The following is a 27163-nucleotide window of genomic DNA, read 5'->3' as shown; positions in this document are numbered from 1 at the left end:
GCGAGGCCGCATGAACAACACTTATTAAGATGCCATCTCGCTCCACAGGCACTAAGCGCTGGAACGGTAGTGTGTTATATGTTAACGACTGGAAATGACGATTACACCGTATTTTTTTGTTTAAAGGTACATATGTATATTGCATTTGTAAACTCGCTTGATTTTGTTGTTATTAAATAAGAGAAGAATTCCAATAACTATTTCTTTTAAAGTGAATCATTCCACAGAAATAATAATATTTAGACTCTCTTTCCTTATCTGCAATAATAATGACTGCGCTCTCACTCTCGGCACGAGTGATATAGGGTAAAATTATACATAAATTAGCACTGCCATAAACGCAGGAGTGCTGGCCGGTACAGCGAGGAGGGGTAAGGTAATGGAGGCAGCGCCGCGGTAATGAGAAGTAATGACGGGCGTAAGACAGAGATCTGTCTGGCCATTGCAGCCTCGCTGGCGGTCCTGCAGAGACGGGCGTAGACAGAGATCTGTAATTTACAGAGATCTGAAAATAATTCGTAATAATTTATTTAACTGATAATTGATTAAACTGATATTTAATTTAAATGCTGATTGATTACTGATAATTGATTTAACTGATTATTGATTACTAATAATTTATCCTGTTTTTCTTGGTCTTAACCTAATTCATATTCACTCCAGGATGAGTGTCCTGACGGGACAGGTCGTGTGGAAGAAGGGGTGGCGCAGCTCGATTGCCCCTTCCGTGGGCAATGGCAGCGGTTTAGTTTATTTTCTTTTAAGTAAGTCCTAAAAAGATTTATTGCATACTTTATCGCTGTTTTCCTGTTCTCGTCACGACATTATTTTCGTCAGATATTTACCTTATCTTTGGATGTACTACGTCTTGATAAATTGCCTTTCATTTGATGATGCGTGTTCCATGAGCGACGTTACGGGCGTTAATACATTTCCTTATAGCTAAGGTGATAAACTTTATCCAGTTTATGCTCATAGATGTATAAGAAAATTAGTATTTTGCAGCCGATATGAAGATGATGGTCCCCGTAGCACCGGCAAGTCTGACTGACTGCTTCTTCTATTAGAAGACAGCGTGCAACAGAGGCTCTGCTTGTCGCTACAGGCACGAGCCTGCAGCGCTCGGCAGTAAAACCACGTGCCGCTTCTGGCTGCTGGGCAATTGTACGAAGCCCCGCTGTGCATTCCGGCACATGCAAATGTCCCTGAGTTCCCTGCTGCCATCATTTTCTTTCCTGTCTTGCAAATATTCTCAGAATTTTGGTTATAGTGGGTACCATGCTCACTTGCTCAGTGTTTTGTTATGTTGTTGTTCAAAAAAATTATTTTCTGAATTGCTACCTCAATTACAAAACACACTTTGTTGAGCAAACAACTTTTTATATTTAATTATATGCATATGACGAAGCAACTTTATATTCCTGCTGGTACATGTACTACTGCAGAAAATGCTGTCATGGAGGATATTCTTTCCGTGGGAAGAAGTATGGGCATTGAGATCAACAGGGCGGACATCGATGAGCTTGTGGAAGGCCACTCTTGTGAGTTGACCACAGAAGAGTTATTGTACCTGCAAGAACAGCAGCAGCAAGATTTGCTTCAGGAGCAGCAAACTTCAGAAGATGAGGATGTAAGAGACGAGGTTTCCAGCGCAGTGGTCCATGACATGCGTGCTAAGTGGGTTGAGCTGAAGACGTTTGTTGAAAAATATCATCCTGATACAGCAGTCAGTAACCGTGCTGTGATCAATTTCAATGATATTGTTATGGAGAACCTCAGAAAAATAGCGCAGAAAAGGCAGAATCAACTGACAATGAACAGGTTCCTTCTTAAAGGAAAGAGGAAGGCTACTGCCCAGCCAGATTCACCTCCACGGAAGAGAGAGAGAAACCCCTGAAGGCGCGTTACGCAGCGTCATCGTGGAAGGGGACTCCCCTTCCAAGCAGGAACCCTCCCCCGTCCTCTCCACATCCATTCCTGTATCTCATTAAGAACTCTCTAAAATTTAGGTAAATTATGCAATATGGTTTATAATAAATTATTTATCTTTATCATGTACTACTTGTGCACATTTAAGTCTTCATTGTTGTTAAAATGCACGTTCATATAATATTTTAGGAATTTTCTTTAATGGTGAGAACGGATTAAAATACTTTCCGTTATTTCTTATGGGAAAATTGGTTTCTGTGTTCCAACAAATCAGTGCTCGACCACCACCTCAGAAGGGATTATGTTCGGGTACCGAGGTACCACTTTATATATAAAGCAATCTTCTTATTCGGCTTTTCAATGAGTTGGACAAACTTTCTTATGCCGCCGGGAGATAATAAGCAGGTTACCAGATGAAATTTTAATGGATTGCGACGTTTCGAACATACAATTTTCATTATCAAGCTGGTGAAGGTTTTGCAACACTTGAAATTGAGTTTTGGAAATGATAGTAGTACATATCAATGGTATAGTGGATACAATTTAAAATATTAGCTTAAAATTACTCTGAAAATTTCAGCGTCTGGACGAATCCTGTAGTTTGGAGGTTGATAGCTGGAGACTCGCTCTTGATAATGAGGGCCTCAGCTATTGATAATGATGGCCTCAGCTCTTGATAATGAGGGCCTCAGCTCTTGATAATGAGGGCCTCAGCTCTTGATGGTGAGGGCCTCAGCTCTTGATAGTGAGGGCCTCAGCTCTTGATAATGATGCCCTCAGCTTTTGATAATGAAGCCCTCAAATGAGAGCCTCAGCTCTTGATAATGAGGGCTTCAGCTCTTGATAATGAAGGGCCTCAGCTCTTGATAATGAAGGCTTCAGCTCATGATAATGAGGGCCTCAGCTCTCAATAATGAAGGCCTCAGCTCTTGATAGTGAGGGCCTCAGCTCTCAATAATGAGGGCCTCAGCTCTTGATAGTGAGGGCCTCAGCTCATGATAATGAGGGCCTCAGCTCTTGATAATGAGAGCCTCAGCTCTTGATAATGAGGGCCTTAGCTCTTGATAATGAGGGCCTCATTTCTTGATAATATTCTCTGTTCTAAATAATTTATTTGCTCTACTCTGAAGTTGTTCTGTTTGATCTCTTGCGGCATGACTGAATTTGGAATCGTCTGATAAAACTGCATTAATTTTTGAGAGATAATCCGTTTTATCCATGATAGCGAAAGTATTGCTTTTATCAGCTTTCCGTATCACAATTTGTCTATGAGTTGTTTAGCTGCCTGACGTAGAACAGGAGTTAAGACTGCTGTGGTTGATGAGCCTCGTTCTTTGGTAGCTTCAGCTCGCAATTGATCTTACAAGTCTGGGCTAATATCCTGTGATATCCTGATATATATACAGGATATAACAGTGTAATATCTACGGACTTTTGTGCCTGCATTTCACACGCTTGACTGAAGGTTTTTAACGAATAAAGACTAATTTGCTTTGTGATTTTCTATTATGGACTTTTGAGCCTTCCTACCCTCTCATGTCTGAGATCGTAAGTTCCTTCCTACCCTCTCATGTCTGAGATCGTAAGTTCCTTCCTACCCTCTCATGCCTGAGATCGTAAGTTCCTTCCGACCCTCTCATGTCTGAGATCGTAAGTTCCTTCCGACCCTCTCATGTCTGAGATCGTAAGTTAAAAAAACCCAAGAGCTGGGGTAACAAAGACCATCACTTTTTTTGAAATTACATCTAAGCTATGAGAGGCAGGAGCCAGCAATTTATGGTGAGTAAAGCTAGAGTATAGACCTGTATTTTGCATGTTTCAATTTAAGTTTAACTTATCTAGTAAAGAAATGGCATCATTTTGAAAAAAAAGTGGTCAAAGTTACTCCATTTTACGGTATTCTTAACACAAAAAAATATTAAACATGAAGTTATAATCTCATAAAGTGTATGTGAATATCATTGAAAAAGATAATGTTTTTTAGGTTACATATGTTATTTCTTCTATTCTACATTGAGAAACTAACGTTCGCAAATGAAATTATCACCAGACTGAAATTGTGGATTAACATACAGTTTAGGGTTAACTCTTGCAGAACGCTCAGTTAATACCAATTGCCCAGTGGGTCAGACCGTGTGAATCGTGTGACCATGCGGGGCTAGCGTCTAATGACCGTGTTAAATATCGGAGAGTGAAACTGGAACTGCTCTCACTGTTTAGTGAATCAATGTTTGGAGACCAGGTTACATAATCAACGACACTCCTATAAATGAATCAAACAAACTGGTAACACTTGATTTTATATGAGACTAGGTACGTGCTAATATTAAGATAATATTGCTTACTATATTTTATAGTATTGTCCGGGAGTCTTTTCAGTGACACTAGGGACCAGTTTTAATTAACTCAAAGGGCTGAGTTTATTTCGGTTCAAATAATTATCCCAATAATATATATAATAAGGAGGAATGAAACAAATCAAAGAGTTGCAGCTCTAAACCAGTAATAATTCAAGATAAGTCACGATGAGGTGTTAGTACACTATTAAACCAGGTAGCTAAATAGACAAGTTCGGGATTGAGGCAAGCGAGTGTCGGAGCCGTCAGAACGTAAGTGGATGCGTATGCGACTGACTCATGGGATGCTTGAGGAGCTTGTATAGATTTACTACAATGACGTCACGGAAGGCTGACGTGAGTAATGCTACAGAAGGTAAAGGTGGTGACGTATAGCTTAATGTTACAATACTACCTGACACGGCCTCTTTTCAAAAATATGAATGGTACTCGATAAAAATCTAGGAGCAGGTACGATTATGTTAGAGCAAACGTGTTATAGAGCAATAGTTCTTTACACAAGTAAAATAATGAAAGAGGACTAAACAATAATAGTGATTACTAATAGCAGTGTAGGAGCTTAGCTCGACGTTACTAAAGTACTAGTAAACTAGGTGAATCAAAATAGTTATCGGCTAACAGGTGCCAACGGGCACAAAGTAAAACTCTAAGAACTAGAAACTCAAAGCCTAATGAGTAACTTAATTCTATCCTCTGGAGTCCTAAGAAGTTCGGCGCTTGGTTGCCAGATCTTCGCACTTCTTTCTTCTGATGGCTTTCTCGAGGACGGTGCGTCGCTCGGTAGTAGAAGAATAACATAAGTTTTTCTAATATCAAAAGACAATATAGTAGCCTGATCCTAAAATATAATTCTTCAAGTGGGTAACGGAAGTAGATCATTCAGTTAATGTGGATTGCTCGCGCATATTGTTCATCAACGTAGTAACCGTTTCCTATCAGCAAACGTACTGTAGGTATTGTATTTCTCTGACCGAATGAACAACACTTATTAAAAACTTATGAACTAATTAGGAAAAATTGTCATTGAGGCTTCAAGGCAACGTGCCCTGCTCATTCCGGTATGTAATCACGGTCCGCCATGTGCGAAACAGGCAACGAGTCAGACTTTGCTCTTCGACCATTATTGACCACTCTCAACCACGTTTTCTATCCACTCTTTGAAAGGATGGACAGCGGTGTAAATGGTCACTGGCTGATCACAGCCTTCTCTGTCCACGGAGGCGGACACCACGCCGGACACAGCCCAGCTCTCTTCGGCGTCCGGACCAAGGTTCTGCATGTACGGCCCTCCTGAAGAACCCCCAACCAGCTTCTTGTTTTCTTCTGATTGGATATCCGAAACAAACAATAGTAAGTAGTCAAATAACGAATATTGAAAGGTAACGAGAAAGTTAAATATAGAAGAGTCAGAAATAACTTTCATTGTTATTTGATTGTGCACTGAAGTGTATGACTAGGTATAGAAGCTAAAAAGAGGGAAGAGAGGCGTACAGGATTAACATAGCTGTTCCAATGCAATTATTATACAGAATCAAACAATCCTCTCTAAAAACGATTGGATGCATTAAGGGGAGCGTCTGCCCCAAAAATGATCTCGGATATCAACAGACGGATCGATTCAAAATTTGGTACACGTATGTAAAACGGACTTTTTTTGTTCATGTTAATTTTTAGAAAAAATGAAAGAAAACGTGAAATTCTTAGAAAACGGCCAAAAAGGGGGTACATTAGGAATCGTAAATCCTCCTAGGATTTTCAAGCTACAACATCGAGACACATATCATTCGATGCGTAAAGACCGTATCTAAAAACTGGTGGTGTTTTTTTTTATTTCTCATGTTTGTGTGTGTGGGAACATTTTTTCCAAAAATTTTCGATATTTTTCAACTGTACCATTCAGAAATAAAAAACCGTATTCACTGTCGTAAAATGGTCACTTTGATGTAAGCCAGCTCGCTAGATGAATTAACGCCATATTGGGGAGCCTCAATACGACACCAAAAACACTACAAACAAATTTATTTTAACGAAAAATTCAGCGCTCAAAAATCAAATCAAAACTAATGCGAAACGTTCACTCGTATCGAAAAAAATTTCAATAGAACATTACGTGGTCATATAAAATTTTCGAATTCAATTTCCATCCCTTCCCATCCCATTCCCATCCCCTTCCCATCCTCTTCCCATCCCCTTGAGATTGTTAGCAAATAGGCCATTCTTGCTGTGTTATTTTAGGTTGATTTATATTTTATTTGTCAATTTTAGGTTTTTATGACTGAATTGTAATTTTGGATTATAAAATTATTGTATTTACTTTCTAGATTGTCGAACTGACGATGGAGCTGGACTCCGAAAAGTTTTCCTGTTCAAAGAGATAGTGAATGTCTGTGCTATCTTCTTTGCTTTCAAATTCATTGTTACATGGTTAAAAACAAATTTATTTCAGAGCCACGACCAATGAGCTGTACAAACCCGGGCTGTGGAGGAGCTTAGGTAGCCTTCCCCGTAGAGGTCTATGCAAGCGGGGTACATTGTCTCGCTGAAGATCATTGGTTCCTCCAGCATCACGAGAGCGAGGTCGTTGAGCGGAATATTGCCAGGCTTGTAGTCAGGATTAAGTATTATTTTCGTCACCTATTTATGGGCACAAATATCAAGATTTGGTTAGTGCTTCTCATCTGCGTTACCGTGCGATGCTACGAGAACCAGGGTTACACTGGGCGTCTGCCCGGCCCGCCTACCCGCCGGGCTGGGCTTCTTCACGTAAAAAACCGTAGAGTGAAAGGTGGGTTTTATAGAAAACTTAAGAATGCATCAAATTGGTTCTATGGTTTAAAAGTTATAAAACAATATTACTGGATAGAAGCTACCAAGGAAGTATCTACTGAGTTTTCTTGAACATTAACTGTCATCCCATATGTATACTACAAGCTTCTATAAAAAGCCTACATTTATTTGAGTCATAGATAATCCCACTCATTACTAACTTTTTAAATGATACTAGGTCCCCTAAATGATTCTCTACAGTCATTTAGGACTTATCACAATGACATGATATCAAAAAGTGACCACCAGAAATCACCTTTTTATCAAAGCCCATTTTGCGATTTTGCCTTAATTCTTAGAAATTTTAGTCACAGAATGGCAAGAGAAATGAAGTTCACAAAGGGTTTATAACTATTTTATGTTAACCCTACCTTAACTTTGGGTTTAATATAAACTTCAACATTGGTGTTAACTTAATTTAAATAGTGCAGCTTCTCAATTTGAAATAGAAAAACACCAACATTCGTCATAAAGACAATTCATTTCTCAATGATATTCACATACACCATGCCTTTTTGAGACTATAACTTCATATTTGATTTTTTTAACCAAATTCAATGTCCATAAAACAAGTCATACGAAATTAATTAATAAAAGCTCACAGCCAAGTGTGTGAAATGAGGGAAACTAAGTCAATAGACTTTTTTCGTTCCTCTTTTTGGCTACAGGGTTTTTTTCTGCACACTAGGTTTTGCTAAGAAAATGTGGGGTTTTTTAATTTTGCAGAACTTAGGTTCCTACTTAGCAGCCTTTATTAGTAGTAGTAATACACAAGCCTGGAAATTACTGAGCGTGTACCATGGTAGAAGCCTCAAGGTCTACCTTAAATTCAAAGTGCTTAGTCCAATTTTTTCAAATTTATGGTAAAAAACAGTACATTTTTAGGGGCTTGTAAAATATTAGTTTTGAGACACAAGAAAACAGCAGAAGTGGGTTAATTGATGCAATAAATATTTTTTTGCATCGATTTGTAGTCAGGTACAGCTGGGTCACTGCTGTGATACAACACTGCTTATATAGTGATGCAACAAGTTAATAGTGCATCACTGGCTCACTGTTTGAAAATTTACAATTATTTGATTGAAAGCTATGGCAAATGTAATGAAGGTTGATACTCAATACTCTCCAGCATAAAATTTGTAATAATCGGCATAACTGGAAAAGACTTTGAGCTAGGTACCTAGGTATCAATTAAAAAAGTGAAAAAAAAACACTTGACTCATTTTGCCCGTTTTTTTCAATAAAACTGCGGGTTTCTAATTAATACCCAGGTATGTTGGCAATTTAAAAAAAACCCTGGGTTTTTGCAACCCTGATGAGAACACATAGTTGCGTAAACGAGAGCACAAGTGTCAACGTGAAATTCAATGAAAAGTCACGGATAAGCTAATGTGTTTTATACACCAAAGAAAGATACCTAACTACCACTAACAATCATATTTTTTGAGATGATAAGTCATGAAAGGAGAATAAAATCTTACGTATCTGTCGTCGCGTGGATCTGGTGTGAGCTGCACCTTCAGGTCACGAGGGTCCATTGTCTCGTTTTGGCTCTCCAGCGAACTGCAGGACACAGTTGATGAATAAAATTACTATTTAAACTGATATCAATATTTAAATATTGAGGCACATGCGCAACTGATGAGAAGAAATTAAATTCAAAATACTTTTAACACATGCAGAAAAGTGAAATTTTAAGATGAAGAGGTGTAAAAATAAAGCATAATTATCTACAATCATAAGTATGTTTTGAGCTCCGAATGATAATTCGGTGAAAGATTTATAACATATCGAGAGCGGTAATCTCCGGCTGACGAACTGTACCCTACTATCGGTAAAACTGCCCCGTACACAATTGCGTGCACCGCAGGTAAATAGAACTTATAGTGTAATTCGCCTAGTTTCAATCTACATGTATATTTGCTAATAATTCTACACCAGCAGTTAGACAACTCAAATAGATGATGATGATTATTAATTGAATGCCAGTGCTAGATATAAACCCTAAAGACTTAGAAGCAAAGAAAGCACCACAAAAATTTATAGTATCTTTAAAGAAAACGTTTCAGAGTCCAGCTCCATCGTTAGTTCGAAAATTCTAGAACACAGATAAATCAGTAATTAGTACAGTCAAGATAACAGCAAAAAACCTAAGCTGTAAAACCTACCTATTTACAATCTCAAGCGAGTAGGAGCTAAAAGCTAAATTCAAACTAGGCCTCTGTTTAAAAATATACAATGATTCTAAAATGCGCAAATCAGAAACACCGGAACTGGAAGCTAAAACTTTAAAGTCACTGTCAGAAACTGGAACATCGCACTTCTCGGCGTGAGCCCGCACAGCCGAATGAGGGGGGCGCGACAGTATGTTACCAGTTATACAACTCCTGCCCCTATGTTCTGCGACCCTAGAATAAAGATTGCGAGACGTCATCCCGACGTCTGCACATACACAGATGTGCAGGACGTCGTCGTCACAGATGTGCAGTCTACGACGTCTGCACATACACGACGACAGATGCACATCGTGCACAACTATATTTATATAAATTTATAACTTACTGTCGCGCCCCCCCTCATTCGGCTGTGCGGGCTCCGGGCGCTGGGCTTGCGTGTTCTAGAATTTTCGAACTGACAAGGTAGCTGGTCCCCGAAACGTTTTCTTCAAAGATACTATGAATTTTTGCGCTGTTTTCTTTGCTTTTAAGTTCTTAGTAAATTTGCGATTCAAGCAAACGAGTGACATTATTACTTAGATATAAACCCAATACAGACAACGGAAAACCTTTGCCACATATTAAATTGATAGAAACTTGTTATGCTCAAAATTTTATTATATCTGATGACTCCGAGTCCCGGGAAGACGACTTATGATGCTGCCACAGGACTTTCATATTAAAATGCTTTAATAATCAGTAAAATAAGTGAGAGTACCGGGCGACGCAGTGCGCTGCCGTCAGCAGCCACGAGTCGCTGATAAGAGTGGCGCTGCACTCGTAGCGCTCCCGCTTCTTGAGCCCCAGCAGCCACGGGAAGAGGTTGCGCCGGGCGCGAAAATCGCCCAGCGGTAATTTTCTCCCTTTTCTGTAGTAGCGCGGCTTCCGTCCACAAACTGCGCAGGACAAATGAAAATACTATCGACAGCCATGATCAAGCAATGGTTTATTAGGGTTGCTCCGGTTAGAACGTTGAAGCTTGCGTAAAGTCTGAAAAAGTTTGGCTGTAGAACGGTACATCAAAGTTTATTAGGAATTTTGCCGGATAAAGTGTCGAGAGGATCGAATTATTACACTTCTTTCAATATATAGTTAGTGAATATATAATTTAGTGTGTGTGAATTATATAGTGAATATATAATTTCAATATATATCCAATATATATACATTTTTTGTATATTTTTTTCATTTTATGCACTCCCTCTCCACATATTCCTTTTGTTTTTTTTTCAAACAAATAATTCAAACCATAAATTAAACAGAAATAGGGCTTTACTAAGCGAATAATATGTTCTCAATGTTGTAGCTCATAAATGGAACTAGAAGATAATATTTCAAGATGGTGTTAACTGGAAAATTCAACTGTTCAGAAGAGACAAGTAACTGAAGCGGCTCCAAAAAGTAGTCAAGGCAAAAAATGGCTTGGTAATGTATCTTCGGCTTTCCCAGCGCCTATTACTCGTATTGGGGATACCATCAAGCGCCGGCTAACTTATTGTTGTCCAGTTTATCGCGAATAGCAAATCTTTACATATGTCGTACCGAGATCGCGGAATTGCCGATTCTATGGAATCGGCAGCCAGTTTGCCGAATCTGTATAATCTACATTTCTATATTATAGAAATCTGTTGTTAGGTCAGCAAGCCAAGTTCTTTTTTTAATATTTGAATATAGAGGAATTTGGCCGAACTTTACCTCACCTTTTCTAACTCTAACTGTCGATTTATGACCTAACTCTAACTTTAACGTCCTATTTTCTGAATCAGCAACGAAATGCTGATTTTACAGATTCGGCAAACTGGCTGACGATTCCATAGAATCAGCAATTCCGCGATTTCGGCACAACATATACATCCAATTTTTCAAAAATATGTTTATACCGTTTGTGAGGAAATGTTTATTTTTCCATGTCAGAAACTACATCACGCAAAAAAACTAAAGCTCGTACATACCTACGGTTTGCTGCACTCAGCGAATTTTTTTCATTGCTACTGAATGAGAAAAGAAACAAAATGCAAGAAGGTAGACTCCCCCTTTATATGCCTGCCGACCGCGCTACAAGGTAAAGGAGTTAGACCGCGACAAACCTCAGGCCGTGTCACAACGTTTCAGGTAAAGCCTGCATCAGGTAAAGCGTTCGTTACTTCAACGTATCAGGTAAAGGAAGTAACCGGATCAGTGCCGAACGAAGCCTTGGAATTAAGGGTACTGCAGATAATAGTACACGTAGAAACCGTGCCAGGTGACGGGGCTACCAAATATCTGTACGTCAGACACAATATACAACCAGCACCATCGCTAGACTGCAAGTCGACGCCTCACCTGGAGCTTTTTACACGATAGATCTGGGTGCTGGACGTGATTTGTTGGATGTAAATTGGGACTGCTTCGGGATAGAATTTTCCTAGCAAATTAGATGATATCTTATTTGTGCCATGATTATTTATACTTTTAGTAACGTTATCAACAATGATTCATTTTTTTAACGAATCCCTTCTACTGATTAGCCGTCTCTGATCAAGGTCAAGAATTCGAACTTGCTAAAAAGTAGCGTAACGCTTCGGGCAGCAACTTTACTAGTGAACCGGATGACCGGTTGGAGGTCTTATCAAATAGGGCTCTCAATGAACACAACGAAATAGCAAGCTATTCAGGCACAGTCACTTAGAGGGTTGAGGTGTCGGGGCTGGCAGACGAACGGCATGCGTGGCTGGGTTGCGTTGACTGCAGCTTCCCCGTACAACCCCCAGAGTCCGTCGCTATGGCACCTGCAATCATTATTTTGTAAATGGCACTTTTATCGTCAGTGCGGTGGCCGAGACATGTCGTATTCAGTCGTGGGCCATCGCTCATCTATTTTCTTTACGCAACATGAGAAGTTCGTCCAGAATGCCATTAATTAAGAAGTGAAAAGTCTGCCGAATTTTCTCTCTAAATTCAAAACATGAATTCATAAGTTTTGATCCAAGCTTCGTCAATAGTTTGTGCATCATAGGGTTGATACCTAAGTAAAACCTCCTAATAATCACGAATGCTGCGAGTAATTGATCATGTTATTATTTCTTGAATCCATCATTCTTTTTGAACTGCTGTCAAGCAGTCCATAGAGGCATACATGCTGGAAAAGTCATACAGTTTCACCGTATAACTCATGAATGAAGGTGAAATTGAAAAATTTTTCACGAGCTACTGTTATCACTGTTAGGTCCTATAAATACGCGTACCAAGTTTCATCGAGCTGCGTTCATTAGTTTGGGAGATATTACTTGGTCGTTGAATTTAGAGACCGGCCACAAATCCGCCAGTAAAATTATCCGACACGTTGCAAGCTCCTGTCATTGGACAGCGAATCAGTATAGGAGCCCTGCACTGCACAGCGTATCTTAGCTAGAGCCTTTGCTTCTCCGACGTTACTTGTTCAAGTGTTCGTCTCCGTCACAAACCTTGTACGCCTGAAACTGTTTTAATTGTGCTTAATGCAATAGTAAATATATGCGAATGTTTCTCCTGGCCTGTGATTCAACTCTCTGCTATAGTGACGCTTAAGGTCAAAAGATACACTGTCATCTTTAGAGACCCTAATTAACAATTTTACCAATGACCATAAAATGGGTCGACCGGAATATTCGTCTCTCGACCCGGACTTACGAATTAATATCCACTAAACTATTCCAAGGGAATAAAGACCCACCCAAGTATCAGTAGCCTCATACAACGTCAGGTGAACCGACGAACTGAAAAAGGAGGAATACGGACTGAAGCTCTCGACAAAAGGCGGTAGACTCTTCAGAAGTACTCGACTACCAGAGAAGGAATAAATTGAACACAAACCACCCCTTATAATAAACATTGGTACCTTGACACTTTCGTCTGCATGACATACGAAAATGTATGCATGAAAAGCATACTTTCGTATGCCTTGACAAGCATTTGACAACGACCCCATAAAGGACGAAACAATTCATATCCAGGCATCCTCTTCCACAATGACCTCCCACTCTGCACTAAAAGCTGGTTCAACCACAGACATACTGTCGGTCCGTATCCGTAGCTGGTTCAACCACAGATTTACTGTCGTAAATACCAACACCCATATAAACCCAGACTTCATTCTCGTCAACGATCACTCTTATATAGATAACAACAGCCGAATAATAACATTCAATTACAATGCGCACAGCTGCAACAAGAATAACACACTAGTTCTAGTTTAGTGACTACATTCTATATATATGATCCAATACTCAATAATAATTTCCACAGACATGCTTGCAATTACAATTGAAACTCAGCATGGGCCAATCACGAAAACATAACAATATACACCTCACCACGCACAGCTCTTTATCAGGCTCTATCCTATTTACCTTGTCGCAGACTTAAAAGCTAGTCACAACACCAAGGAACTGCTCCTCTAGTAGACTATTAAACTGCCCTTCAAGTATTCAAGGACCTGCTCCTCTAGTAGACAAGAAACTCTTTCTCTAGTAGACAAGAAACTGCACTTCTAGAAGACAAGGAACTGCTCGTCTAGTAGACGATCAACTGCTCCTCTAATAGACAAGGAACTGCTCCTCTAGTAGACAAGAAACTGCTCCTCTAGTACACAAGACTGTCGCGTCTCTACGCCGGCTCTGCAGCCGGCGACGGCCTGCTGTATTCCCTGCCCTAAATTTTAACTGGGTAGTAGACAAGAAACTGCTCCTCTAGTACACAAGAAACCACTCCCTTAGTAGACAAGGAACTGCTCCTCTAATAGAGAAGTAACAGCTACTCTAGTAGACAATTAAACTGCTCCTCTAGTAGACAAGGAACTGCTCTCCTCTAGTAGACAAATATACCCTAAAACTAATAGCCCAACACTAAATACCCAGATCTGCCTCTTCTTATAAACCCTAATCACTCACAACAACAACACATATCTTACCGAATCAATCACGGCAGGAAGGCCCTTCTCAACCTACACATACAACCAGTACACTGAGATCACATTCCATAAAAACTGCCGTACTTGCAAACTTCAAGCAAATATTTTTAATTAGCCCTCGCAGATAGTTTCATAGTGAAAACTGTACCGTATACAAACAAACATGATTACGGCACCCAATTATCACACAATCCGGCCCTACACGAGCAAATCGAGACATCGAGCAAATCGAGAAAACTGGACACAGTGCGAACAGAATACCACATAAATCGCATTAAGCGCACCCAAAAACACGACCCGAATTATACAAGCACATTATCTTGTCTCTCTTCAACACATCCACATCCAAGCACCATTAATAGCATTCAAAGACCCCTTGCAACTCTAATTTTCCCAAAATGCACCAGCTAGATTCCTACATAAAACAAACCATCCCACGCCGCAAAAACAACAATATATAACACGACTCACTAGAACAAACAGAACCCATATTATGCAAACATTGATAGGACATAATCATGAAGAAAGATACGGACAACGAAAACTTCAGCACTAAACAATTTAACACCACACGGAACTACACGCGGAATAACATACTGTACATCTCCTACACCCATACGATCACGGTAACCTCACCTGACTCCATCCAGTTCACCTCCCATCTATAAAATATAGGAGACCTCATCGCATGCTGCAAACATTCATTCAAAAATCACCAGGCCCCAAACCATCACCATCCATCCACCCAACTTTTTCCAGAAATATGATATATTAACTACTATATATATTCAATCCCTTACTTTCCGCTGGATATTTCCCAGATGCACTAAGGACGTCTTCCGTACAAAAACTAACACACTATCAAGTCCAAAACTGCAGACTAATTTACTATTAATTAACTCTATAGCGACCAGCTATCTTGCGAGTGCAAAAAAACTTCATCACAGCCAAACCACATTGCTAAAATTTATTCACAAATTTATAAACATGATAGGCGACAAAAACCACCGACTGGACATCCTCTTGAAGGAATGGGCTTCATACGTAAACAAAAATTTCCCTTGCGAGAGGCGGCAGATATGTACAGCTAGACGCTAAAGAGTTAAACGTTCACTGCAGGCCAAAGACGCAATATTAAACAACAGATTGTGAGAACGCATCATAATTCACAACACTCACAATCTTATAAAACTCGTTTTTAGCATCACAGGACACAATGCATTAACCTCATTCCTCGAAACACTTGCTATGCACACAGCTCAACGATAGATTGCAGATACAGTATTCCGTAATGTGACGACAGAGATGCCCATTCGTCCATAGCCCCATCCTGCAGCGAGATCATGACACGGTGATGAGAATTCAGAAACAGTGACTTAAGTTAACTTGGAGTAATCAGAATCAATGATCCCCAGGGAACTTCCGCTGCTTGCAACCTTAGTAAGCAGAACTAATTGGACACTAGCAGGTTTTGGTACTAAATATGTTGCATAATTCCCGAATGCTCCGGAGGGACTTGACATCCATTCTCTTTGTCTTATTAGAAACGGGAGCCACTAAACACTACTCCAGACTGCGCTCGAAACAATTAGCACATGCCCTGGTGTATTCTGTCTAGTGCTTGCTCATTCTCTAGCGGCCTAACTGTTGCACTTACTCTGGTCTTGGGCCTAGTGTACTAATTTTCAAACAAGTGATCAAATCGTTAAAATATTTGTTATAATTTGATTTTGTTCATACGAGTATAGATCGGTTTCGGAAACAAAATCATAATATTAATGACTCCAGAAGGCCAATACCTGACGAAGAAATTCACGATTAGTCTCTCATTTCCTCTGAAAAGGTCCTAGCTCTGAAAGGTCCTAGCTCCTCCTAGCTCACCTGAGAGCGAGGGTTGCACTGCCCCAGCACTCAGCCAGGACCACCGTCAGCACAGGTACCTTCATCTGTTGGATGCAGGTCCTGACGGGGAGGAAAGCGTGTTTGATTGAAAACAAGCCGCTCCTGACTTGATCCCCTGACTTAGCTAAAGATACGTTAGATTATTGTTAGTGTTCCGGTGATGAAATGACTCGTTTGAGAATAGAGGCCATGCATAATAAATTCACAAATGAATAAATTACTGTTTTAAATGAATATTCAGTGTAGTACGTTTATAATGATAGCGTATTTATGCGAGTGACGCTCATGAACGTCACACCAACATGAAACCCAAAACCAACCTGTGCGGACCAAACTTAACCTCATTGGCTGCAAGAAGTTTGAGAAGCGGTTAAGAGAGCAGGTAGAGCCGGTTATTGGCTGCAAGAAAGTTGTGAGTCGGTGCATATTGAATAGGTTAAGCCAGACGAGGTTAGGCCGGAGTAGTTGAGGCCGGATGCGGAACTGCCTGCTAATGTGCGGGCATGCTTCAATTATTGGTTTTAGACTTACGGCGATTTAATCTTTAAGCAGTGTGTCACTAGTCTAAATTTCGGAGTTCCAGCGTAGTCTGAGTTCTGTGTCTGAAAAAACTTGCTGCATGATGCGGCTGAGCATTGACTACAGGGTTTATTTAGGAGCTAAATTTGTGACTTACGGTTGCGTAACCTTTGATAACTCAATAACGTCAGCTGGTAATTGGCAGCGGTGGCACAAATCAGTATAAAAATTCTGAATCAGCCAGGAATGTCAGCGCAGCTGTGCACCAACAATTTTGTACACCAATCAGCTCTGGACGGAAAGCATAGAATCTGTAGGTCCATAAATCCTTCGCCGAAAAAGCCGTATCAAATAGGCCTTCCGCACCAGCTGGCCGGAGTGCTCATACTTAAAATACCGATAAAAAATAATTTAGTACTAACGGCTAATGGCCGGAATTGATGCTGGATTTGGAGCCCAATTTTACGTTCCAAGCTTAGATTCTGACAGCTAAAACTGGAAAAAGTATTTTGACTGAGTGATTGTTTTTCCTCCGAAATTAATTATTTTTATTTTATGTAAGAACACGCCGGCCAGCTGATGCATGCATGCGGAAGGCCTATTTGATAAGAGGTATGGTGGTGCCCGGCAAGTTTCATGCAGCTATTCAAGAGAGCTGTGAAGACTGATCGTTGTGTTGGGGCACGAGGTTAGTTGGGTACAGATCGAGCGCTAGTATGAATTAAGTGATGCTTATGTGGTCTGCCTGTTAAGGCTTACGACCTGTTATTTACATCAATAACAAACCCAAAATTTTTATAAGCTACGTTATTGTAGGAAGAATTCATGTTAAGCCACCTCCTAAACAAAGTAACGGTAACTCACAGCTGCAGACCTTGACCTCCGCAGGCTAGTACATTGATGTCCACACCTGCCGCCTTTCTCACGGAGCAAAGAGGCTTCCCGGACTCTGACGTGAGGAAATTTGCTGAAGTTAATGATTTAATTTATAAGTTGGAATATGTCATGGAAAATATAAGTTGATTTTTAAGAGGGATATAATAATCGTCGCAACCATAAGCTACTGCAATATGCCACTTTGTGTACGTCTGGTTAATTATATCGTAAATGATTTTCTCATAAAACATAGTAAAATTGTTAAAAAGGTAAAAATAATGTACTAAAATGCTATGATAATGTCAGGTAAGTCAAATTTCTAGGACTTTAAGAGGATTTCAGAAGGGACAAGGGAATCTGATAGAGGATTCATATATATTAATATATTCAGGAAGGAACACACATTGGACCGTGGGAATATGCGACATGATAAAACATTTCCTGGCTATTTCATTTGGCAAATACATTCTTGTTTCTGTTATTCTCAATCGTTTCCAATACACGTATAAAAATTGTTGAAGTTCAAAACATATCGCCGCTCGGCATTGTAAAAACTTCACATTATGAAAAACATGCATATTTCAAATCAAAAATTCTGTGTACGAATTGCACTCACTCAATTTATGGCACGTGTCCGTTACGTTGTGCAGCTCGTGACATGGTAAACACACGCGTTCCATGCCGGGCACGGAGCACGCGCACAAGGGGGCGTCACAGCGGGACTTCGGCCCTCCTACAGCAGGAAATGTTACATGCTAACTAGGAATTTTGCTGAGCCTCTTAAGCACCGCTTATTCTAACAAGACTTTGACTTTATGCGGTATCGAGAGCAATGGTATCATTTGCGAACCCCATGAAGAACAATAATATATGCGCATCAGAAGTATCAATTAAGTTGGCATGAATGATAGTTTCTACAGGATCAATGACGAACATATGGGAACGTTATCACGATGTTTTTGTTTGTTTTGGTGCCGAGAAAATGTTAAAGTGTAGAAACCTCCTCTCATGATACCATAGACATGGAGGGAGTCGACATGGATATAAAAACGGAACTAGACTTTAGCCTTCAATTCCTTGGATGGGAGCAGAGACGAGCGGAGAGTCGGCCTCTGCAGTTAAGCCTGACCCGCAATATTCGCCAGAACCCCGGTCAGCGTACAGGCTGACTTGCCCCAGCGACGGAAACGCGGTGGAGATTGGGTTCCTTTGCCTCGAAGTTGTCGCGATTACATAATCAGGTTTGTTTTTTAGTATTTTTTTTCCGAACTATAGCTATTACTATTATTGTCGTTACAAAGCATCGTTATTCTAAATTGCTATTTTTTGCTCCCATTTTAGGATTAAGTAGTTGCACTTCATAATATAGTCTAAATACCTAGGTAACCGAGGAGATTAATTAGAATTTCATGAGACTGAGTTAGCTGCGATCCAGTCTCTGTCACTTCAATGAATTATTCATCGATGGGTGCAAAACGTTATCATTGATGCCGTTTATGTGGTTACGGAGTATTGACGCCATTCGCAGTATTTTGGCTTGCAGCATTGGGAACAGATGAAAGTCTATCAGAAGCGTGGTTGATGCATAATTAACAAAATATAACAATTCAGGATTTTGTGAAATGGTGAATAAACTACAAGTTATATGAGTTTATTTTTTCCATTATTGACGCACGCACAATGAAGGAATAAACATTATCCACCTGCACAATTGGCCTCGTCGGTCCCGTCGTCGCACTCAGTCCGGCCGTTGCATAAGATCTTGCGGGGGAAGCAAACGTCGTCGCAATGAAACTGATTTGATGCACAGCTTCCTGTGGAATGGATGATAATAAATAGTCACGAAACTGTTTTATTGCACGGCTTCGTGCGAAGTGGAAGGGGATAACAAGTTATTGGACTCGTTTGACACACAACCTTCTGTGAAGTGAAAGAGGGTAAAATGTTTTCTATAAATTTACATTCGAATTGTTGATCATGCCAATTCTTGCTATGCCATTTCAAGAAAATTACTCTATAAGTAGGTATTCTAAGTAAATTGTTATAATAAAAGGCTGTAATTACAGAACATCACACAAATTTTAACTAGGATATCTTTTGCGTCTTCATTTTACATTACAAATCATATCCTCTGAGTTCTACTAATTCTATTTTGCGCGACAAAAGTTTGTTTTGTGCATACGAGTTTCGGGTAAATATTCCCCACCTGGGCAGTTGAGTTCGTCCTCCCCGTCGTCGCGCTCTGAGGCGCCATTGCACCGCGCGGAGAGTGGGAGGCAAAGGGCGCCGCACTGCAGCTCCTCTGCGGTGCAGGATACTGTAATAGTGAAAAATGAATTTAGAATGGAACGAATTGCTATTCGCCATCATAGTCGTACTCGGAAAGTGGAATGACACTTCTTAATTTTTTGACAACACGAAATTATCGATGATTTTCCATTAGTGTAGTAAAGAGGTTCCATGACTGACTTTTACTCACGCAAGGAAATTGCAAAATTAACCATGGCATGTTGCCAGTTATTCATTCATAAGGTTATTCATTAGAACAGTAATAATGCTTGGATGCATTTCACTCTTCAGCGGTGCGTCATAAGTTGCTCAAACGAGGTTACCGAGATCGTCGGGGTAATTTCTACGTCGGGTTAACCCACCAAGCTACGTTTATCAGCATCCCGGTTCTGCGTGCTAACTGTAGGACCCTGCGAACCGCGCTAACCCCATTAAAAAATACAGGCTACGCCCGATTAATCAGAGTGCGATTATACTAAGTCAACAAAAGATAAGTTACCTCAATATGATGTTGATCCTTTATTCATTTGTTTATAGTTCTAACCTTTCTAATCATAATATTATATCGTAAGTATTATCGAGAATTTCTTAACGAATAAAAATCTACAAGAAACTTAGACATACTAAAATGCATCTAACGACTGGGGAAAAACTTATGCAGGAAATGATTTGGAATTATTTTAAAAATTAAAAGAAATCACCCCAATATAAAAAGTAGAGATACTGTAGGTGTAGTGCGCGATCTCTCTGACCTGCTGGTTCTGTTGTGACGGCTGTCGCCGTAGCAGCAGAACATGCGCGGTAGGCGTCAGCGGTGCAGCTTTGTACCTGCGAGTTATGAGGCGTTTGTTTTACCACAACTGAGCTGAATAATTTAGATACAAGGTCATTGTTACTTTCATGCATGAATAAATGCACTGGCGATCACTCAAGGAAGTAATTAATATCGGAAGGTTAACAACATTCAAGTAGCATAGGAATTACGCACACCAGCACACTTGCTCCAATCTGCCAAACCAATTGACCGAACACGAAGTAGCTAAAATCACAAGAAACGTACACTCTGCATTAAGCAATAAAACACAATCTCGCCACAAGAAAATATGGCAAAAAGACAGCTTTCGATGGCAGGTAGATTTAGTTGACATGCAAAAGTATTGAGATAAAAGTAAAAACTACATTGATCGATAACTTTATCTGTGATCGATATCTTTGGTAAACATGCATGGGCATTTCTTGTAAGGAAAAAGACTGGTAAAGAGATGGTTCCGAAAGATGACTGGTTCCAAAAGCTCTTCACTGAACGAAATTCCTCTAAAATCCGAACAGACAAGGGAATAAAATTCATTGACAATCCAACACAATAATAATTCCGGCAGTATGAAATTCAAGGTTTGCTTCTGATAATGGAACTAAAGCTCAGTTTGTTAGGAGATTCAACCAAACAGCCAAGACATAAATGTGGAAATATTTCACATACGCAAACATAAAAAAGTGGTACGATAATTTGCTAGGTTTAGTAGGTAATTACAATAATGGTAATCACAGATCAATAAAAGTTGCTTCTCGTGAGAGTTTATCGGTTAGATTTAAGCAATCAATCATGTAGAAAGATTTGTTCCAGGTTATACTTTATAAAAATATTGTTGGTGCAGTAGCTAAGGCATTTTATAGTTATGCAATTAAACCTGGATCTCAGTACGATAAAACGTACGGCATAAAATTTGGCGGAGAGAATGCTAAGGTATGAGATACAATTGTAGACATTCAGATTATTGATTGATGAATGGGTGATGATGTTCTTAATCGGAGCTGTTCGGTTATGGGAGCAACTAGCAAAACAAAACCCTGAAACTGCGAATAAAAAGATGTCAGAAACTTCCTGCGAATTATGACACAAAGTGAGGCTCAATTCAGGTCAGGTTTAAAAAAAAAGAAGGCATAAATACTACAGATTCATTAATCAGAAAGGAAAATTTTGTCATGAAGTTGTTGAAGTTCAGGATGTACCGTTATGTACATAACGGTACATAAGTCCTTCGTATTCTACGGATCCAACTGCAGAACCAAGGACAGGGACTTGAAATCTGGTTCAAGACATTCATTAGCATATAAGGAATAATTGTCATACCTTAAAAAAAACTTCTACTGTAAATGATTTTTTGCAAGCTATCATTAATTATTCGGTTCCATGCATGTTGGAAACACAGGAGTCTGTGATAAAATACAAGTATTATCACATTAACTTTATGATACGAAATTTATTAAATGATCATGATGATAAACATTAACAATATGGGTTCAAAAATGGAATCACAATGCAAAGTTATTTCCGGCAGAATTAGTATCATTTATACATACTTTAAAACTGCAATAAAATTTGATAAAACGAATTTTATAGACTGACATTGGTGGACTTAATATACATCATTCAACTCCGAATATTGATGACACAAATAATAAATTTCATTAGAAATTTTTGGGTGATATAAACGTTATAACAATCCCGACCGGATGCCACGAGATGGAGTGTATAAATATATATTAAAAATATACTCAAGGAATTGATTCATATCAAGGCAAATATAAATACTCTAATTTGTGTTACAGCTACTCACTATACTTAATTAGAAGTTTATATGAACAAACACAACAGTTGCATTTCCTGTTAGGCTTTGACGCTTTAATCACGGAAGGTGAGGGAGAACATGTACGTACGAATGTAGTAAATATAATGTCTGTTAAAACTTGTTCACGGCCGTATAATAAAAGGATACATCGTAATGATGATTTATGTTTACAATTACTTAAATACATTTTCCCTAACGTCCTCCCGCGACATAAAAATATACATTATTCAAGCCAACCAATTTGTCTGTGCGTAGATGAACTTCAACTTTATACGTAATCTCCTAATTCGGTTAACAGATCAAAATAGAATTATTTCGAATAGCCAAGATGAAGATATAACAGTTAGAATGCACTTATGATCAGGACATGATGATTATTTTCAGATAAATTAATTATAAAAATGGAGAGCACACAATGGAACGGAACTGTTCAAATCATCTGAAAAATAGAAAATCGTAATAAAGGGCTACAAAATTAAAACTGATTTAAATCGTGAACTTAATGACAGCAAGATTATTATTTTAAAATAAATATCAGTTTCCACTACCATCTGAAAGTAGTCTTTATATCGAAGGAACTAAAGAGGATGGTTGTAGCCGCCATTTTCCCTTTTTCTGAAACTTGTAGCTATAGAATTAGCCTACTCGACGCAGTTAATTTCACTAGCGTCATTAGCATTCATTGTTAGCCCTTGATATACGGATGCCTGCACTACCAGGGGAACTAAGCTATTCGGTTCGTTCGATTTATCGTTTGTTTTCGTGAATTATTTATTATCCTGTTGAATTATTGCTTTATCTTGGTTCATATATTTCATGTAATTAGCGTATATTTTGTCTTGTATATATTTCTTATGTATATTTGTCATTTCCTTTCTAGAAACCGTACATCATGGAATACTCGTTTTTTATTCTGCTATGATGGCGCGTCTATGAATAGTTCGGTAAACGTTCCCAAAGGACTAGCCAACAAGAAAGTCCTTTACAATGGTATTAATTATACTTCCAAGGACGATTTATGAATATAAATAATAACAGAAGTGTGTATTTATTCGACCGAGTTTCATATAGTTTAGGAAACGAGGAAATTGAGGATTATAGTTATACTGGTATTGCATCCATTGTAAAAGGATTGACAACGTATCAGCAAAGCTGCAGAGAGAATATGATGTTCTTCCGAAGTCTCGATAATATAAAAGAAAAACACAAAATCGAATGACTGAATAAATGAAAGTAGCGATTATTTAGGAGCCGCTTATGGACAATTCACAGTCACAATTCCACCCAAAAGTTTTTTTCAGATTTCGTGAAAATCGTAAAAAATTAATTTATGGAACCAAGTACGACTTAACCTCGAGGACAGGTGACGATGCTAATGCCCCGTCCGAAGCTAGTGATAAAGATCCAAATATTCAAGAAAAAGTTCTCGATGTCGAGATTACTTTTAAACGACTAACTTGGAGAATGCCAGCTTATAAATTTTCGGATGAATATAAAATTAAATTGAACCGACATAAACTTACTAAAATTCGATTATAAATTGCATATTTCAGCCGAAAATTAGAATAAACAATTGTTAGACGTTGAATTAGGATGAATGTTGTACTTTGTTACCAAGTTCAGGAACTTAGAGACTATGTACGTTATATCATTTTAACACTTCAAACTGCTAGAAATAATTCACAGATTTCAAATACACTGTCAGAGCACTGTGATTAAAAATACATTTTTTCGAGCGAATGAAAGGTAATTTGAGCAAAACTTGAGTTAGAACTGACGATAAAGCTGGTTTCCGAAACGTCTGCTCATTTGTGAAATGCTAAATTTTCGGGCTATTTTATTCGCTTTAAAATTATTGAAGTGATTACATCGATTGAGATATGCCCTTTGCAGAGCTTCAAAAATCGTGTTTTAAACTTATAAAATTCATACCTTTTTGTTGATCAATAAGGACGATCACATCTGCTCTGAGAAGTATTTTAAAAATTCCGAAACAGTCATGCGGTGGAAGTAATGCGTGTTCTGTTTAATTCATGCTGATTATCTCGGTAACGGTGCTGGATTATAAATGCAACTTGACCGGTCACTTGGGCAGACAGATTGTTGCCGTTGTGGGGCGATATGCTTGTTTGCGTGATTCCTATTGACACATACTGTATTTGTAAATTATATTAGTACCCTGGAGGAGCATGAATAACTTTCCTCCATATATAGCAAGCTAATTACGAAAACAATCGGCAGAAAAAAAACACCAAAATCCTTTTTTGAGCGATTGAAATATGATGGTGATAAAAACCCTTATTGGATTTGGTAATTTCGGATCATATTTAAAAAAATTCCCGGATTTTTCGTTGACCCTCTCATTTCCCCCTCGCATCATCACAATGATGCTCCGCCGCCTTATTCCTAGTACGCAGTTCTCTACACTGAGCCTGACCTCAATGTTGTAGGTGCGTTCAGGTTGTAGTTCCTTGATGGTGTGGCAGAAGTGGGCTGCGCTGTCGCTGCACCCCGACGCTTGGATGTAGTGAGTGACTGTAGCCACCTTGACGCGGTAGCCGCTGATGGCGGCCATGGGAGGACAAGGTTTCCTCCACCGCAGGCTGATGGAAGTGGACGTCGTGGAAGAGGTCAACTCCTCCACAGGTCCAGGAGCTGATGATAACCACAAAATGTTTGAATTAAAAGAGGCTGCATTTTAAGTATTGACCGCACTCTTGCACTTTGCTTTGTTTAAGGAAATACTCCGAAAAATGAGAATGTAATATATTTAATAGAGTTGTATGCTGGATAATGATAACGGCGGCATCTCCATTTGTGGCAGCGAGTGAGGAATTTAGAGGTACTGGCTAGGGAGTCTCAATTATAGCAGTAAAGAGAGGCAGTCTCACTCACCTTCGTCAGGTAGGGTCTTGAACACTTGACACTTCTCGCTGTCTCCTGCCTCGTTGTATGCGATCACGCACACCTCGTACTCAGTGTACGCCTGCAGCTGCGTAAGCTCCAGTTTAGCCGTGCTAAAATTGTGGAAATGTTGAACAGCGTCGGGTTTCTTTGGGGCACAATCTTCTCTTGATTTCATCTGCGTGAAGTATACATAAATTATGAATATTGAAACATGTAACGGTTTTCGATATCCTTGCAGTTACATGTAGTATATCACATATTATGAAAATCGGAGGATAAACGAGATATATGACGAAACATTCATGGTATATGATTTTGATCATAAGTTGAACAATATGTGGCTTAAGATGTAATTTTCTGGATGGGTGAATCGACTAAACTTTAATAATCCAAGTATTCTGAATTTTTTTAAGTATTACTTGAATGATTTTCTGTCCCAAACAACGATCATAAGTTTCAAAACTGATTATTCTAATCTTATTTGTTGATACTTACTGCCAGAGTTACGTTGAAAAATTGCTAGTACTCACTGGTGCTTGCTGGTACTCACTGGTGCTTGCTGGTAGTCACTGGTGCTAGCTGCTAATCTCACCAAGTGTTATTAGTTATCATTTCCCTACAACGAACGTTGGTCGCGCAAGCAAATACTATTTCTGACTTCCATGCCTGCCTCCATGCCTATGTTGGGTTCTGGTATTCCCATCGGGTTCGCGCTTGCGTGTAATATGAATTTTAAACTTCATAAAATTCATTCACTCATTCATAATAATTTGATCAATTTTTTTTATGATCTGGGCAAATAAATGAAATAATGTAGCTGAAGGTTGAAGAATTGGCCAGTCTAGCTACATTGTCGTATTGTGTTGCCTGCAGATCATTGAAAGAAGATCAATGTACCTACGAGTCTACGACAACAATGATCTACCGGCATTGTCGTATTGTGTTGCCGGTAAATCACTTCAAGGTTAATGATACACCGGTAACAATGATCTACCGGCATTGTCGTAACCAGGAGCTGATGATAACCACAAAATGTTTGAATTAAAAGAGGCTGCATTTTAAGTATTGACCGCACTCTTGCACTTTGCTTTGTTTAAGGAAATACTCCGAAAAATGAGAATGTAATATATTTAATAGAGTTGTATGCAGTAAATGATAACGGCGGCATCTCCATTTGTGGCAGCGAGTGAGGAATTTAGAGGTACTGGCTAGGGAGTCTCAATTATAGCAGTAAAGAGAGGCAGTCTCACTCACCTTCGTCAGGTAGGGTCTTGAACACTTGGCACTTCTCGCTGTCTCCTGCCTCGTTGTATGCGATCACGCACACCTCGTACTCAGTGTACGCCTGCAGCTGCGTAAGCTCCAGTTTAGCCGTGCTAAAATTGTGGAAATGTTGAACAGCGTCGGGTTTCTTTGGGGCACAATCTTCTCTTGATTTCATCTGCGTGAAGTATACATAAATTATGAATATTGAAACATGTAACGGTTCTCGATATCCTTGCAGTTACATGTAGTATATCACATATTATGAAAATCGGAGGATAAACGAGATATATGACGAAACATTCATGGTATATGATTTTGATCATAAGTTGAACAATATGTGGCTTAAGATGTAATTTTCTGGATGGGTGAATCGACTAAACTTTAATAATCCAAGTATTCTGAATTTTTTTAAGTATTACTTGAATGATTTTCTGTCCCAAACAACGATCATAAGTTTCAAAACTGATTATTCTAATCTTATTTGTTGATACTTACTGCCAGAGTTACGTTGAAAAATTG

General features: G+C 39.1%; 1 protein-coding gene across 1 annotated transcript; it reads right to left on the bottom strand.

Annotated features, from left to right (window-relative positions):
- Positions 1–4423: 4423 nt before the first annotated feature.
- LOC108682302 (enteropeptidase-like) lies at positions 4424–26081 on the bottom strand. Its single transcript, XM_047885567.1, has 16 exons — positions 26037–26081; positions 25367–25553; positions 24909–25126; positions 20594–20669; positions 19759–19869; positions 19256–19366; positions 18169–18285; positions 17541–17643; positions 16137–16217; positions 14829–14832; positions 14256–14288; positions 10047–10246; positions 8594–8675; positions 6759–6920; positions 6224–6242; positions 4424–5609 (listed from the first exon to the last, which is right to left on the bottom strand). The coding sequence occupies exons 1-16, from the start codon at positions 26079–26081 to the stop codon at positions 5407–5409; spliced, it is 1752 nt and encodes a 583-aa protein (XP_047741523.1). The 3' UTR covers positions 4424–5406.
- Between the last annotated feature and the right edge of the window lie 1082 nt (positions 26082–27163).

Source organism: Hyalella azteca, unplaced genomic scaffold (assembly GCF_000764305.2).
Source record: "Hyalella azteca isolate HAZT.00-mixed unplaced genomic scaffold, Hazt_2.0.2 contig256, whole genome shotgun sequence".
NCBI lineage: Eukaryota > Metazoa > Arthropoda > Malacostraca > Amphipoda > Hyalellidae > Hyalella > Hyalella azteca.
This window is presented reverse-complemented; position numbering and strand designations above follow the sequence as displayed.

What these genes read in the sequence shown, in the direction of transcription:
- LOC108682302 (XM_047885567.1), bottom strand. Translation starts at nt 26,081, where the DNA reads ATGGGAATACCAGAACCCAACATAGGCATGGAGGCAGGCATGGAA. An exon ending in CAAGACCCTACCTGACGAAG is followed by an intron (nt 25,127 to 25,366) that starts GTGAGTGAGACT and finishes GGTTATCATCAG; the next exon opens with CTCCTGGACCTGTGGAGGAG. An exon ending in GGAGGTCAAGGTCTGCAGCT is followed by an intron (nt 16,218 to 17,540) that starts GTGAGTTACCGT and finishes CCTCCCCGTCAG; the next exon opens with GACCTGCATCCAACAGATGA.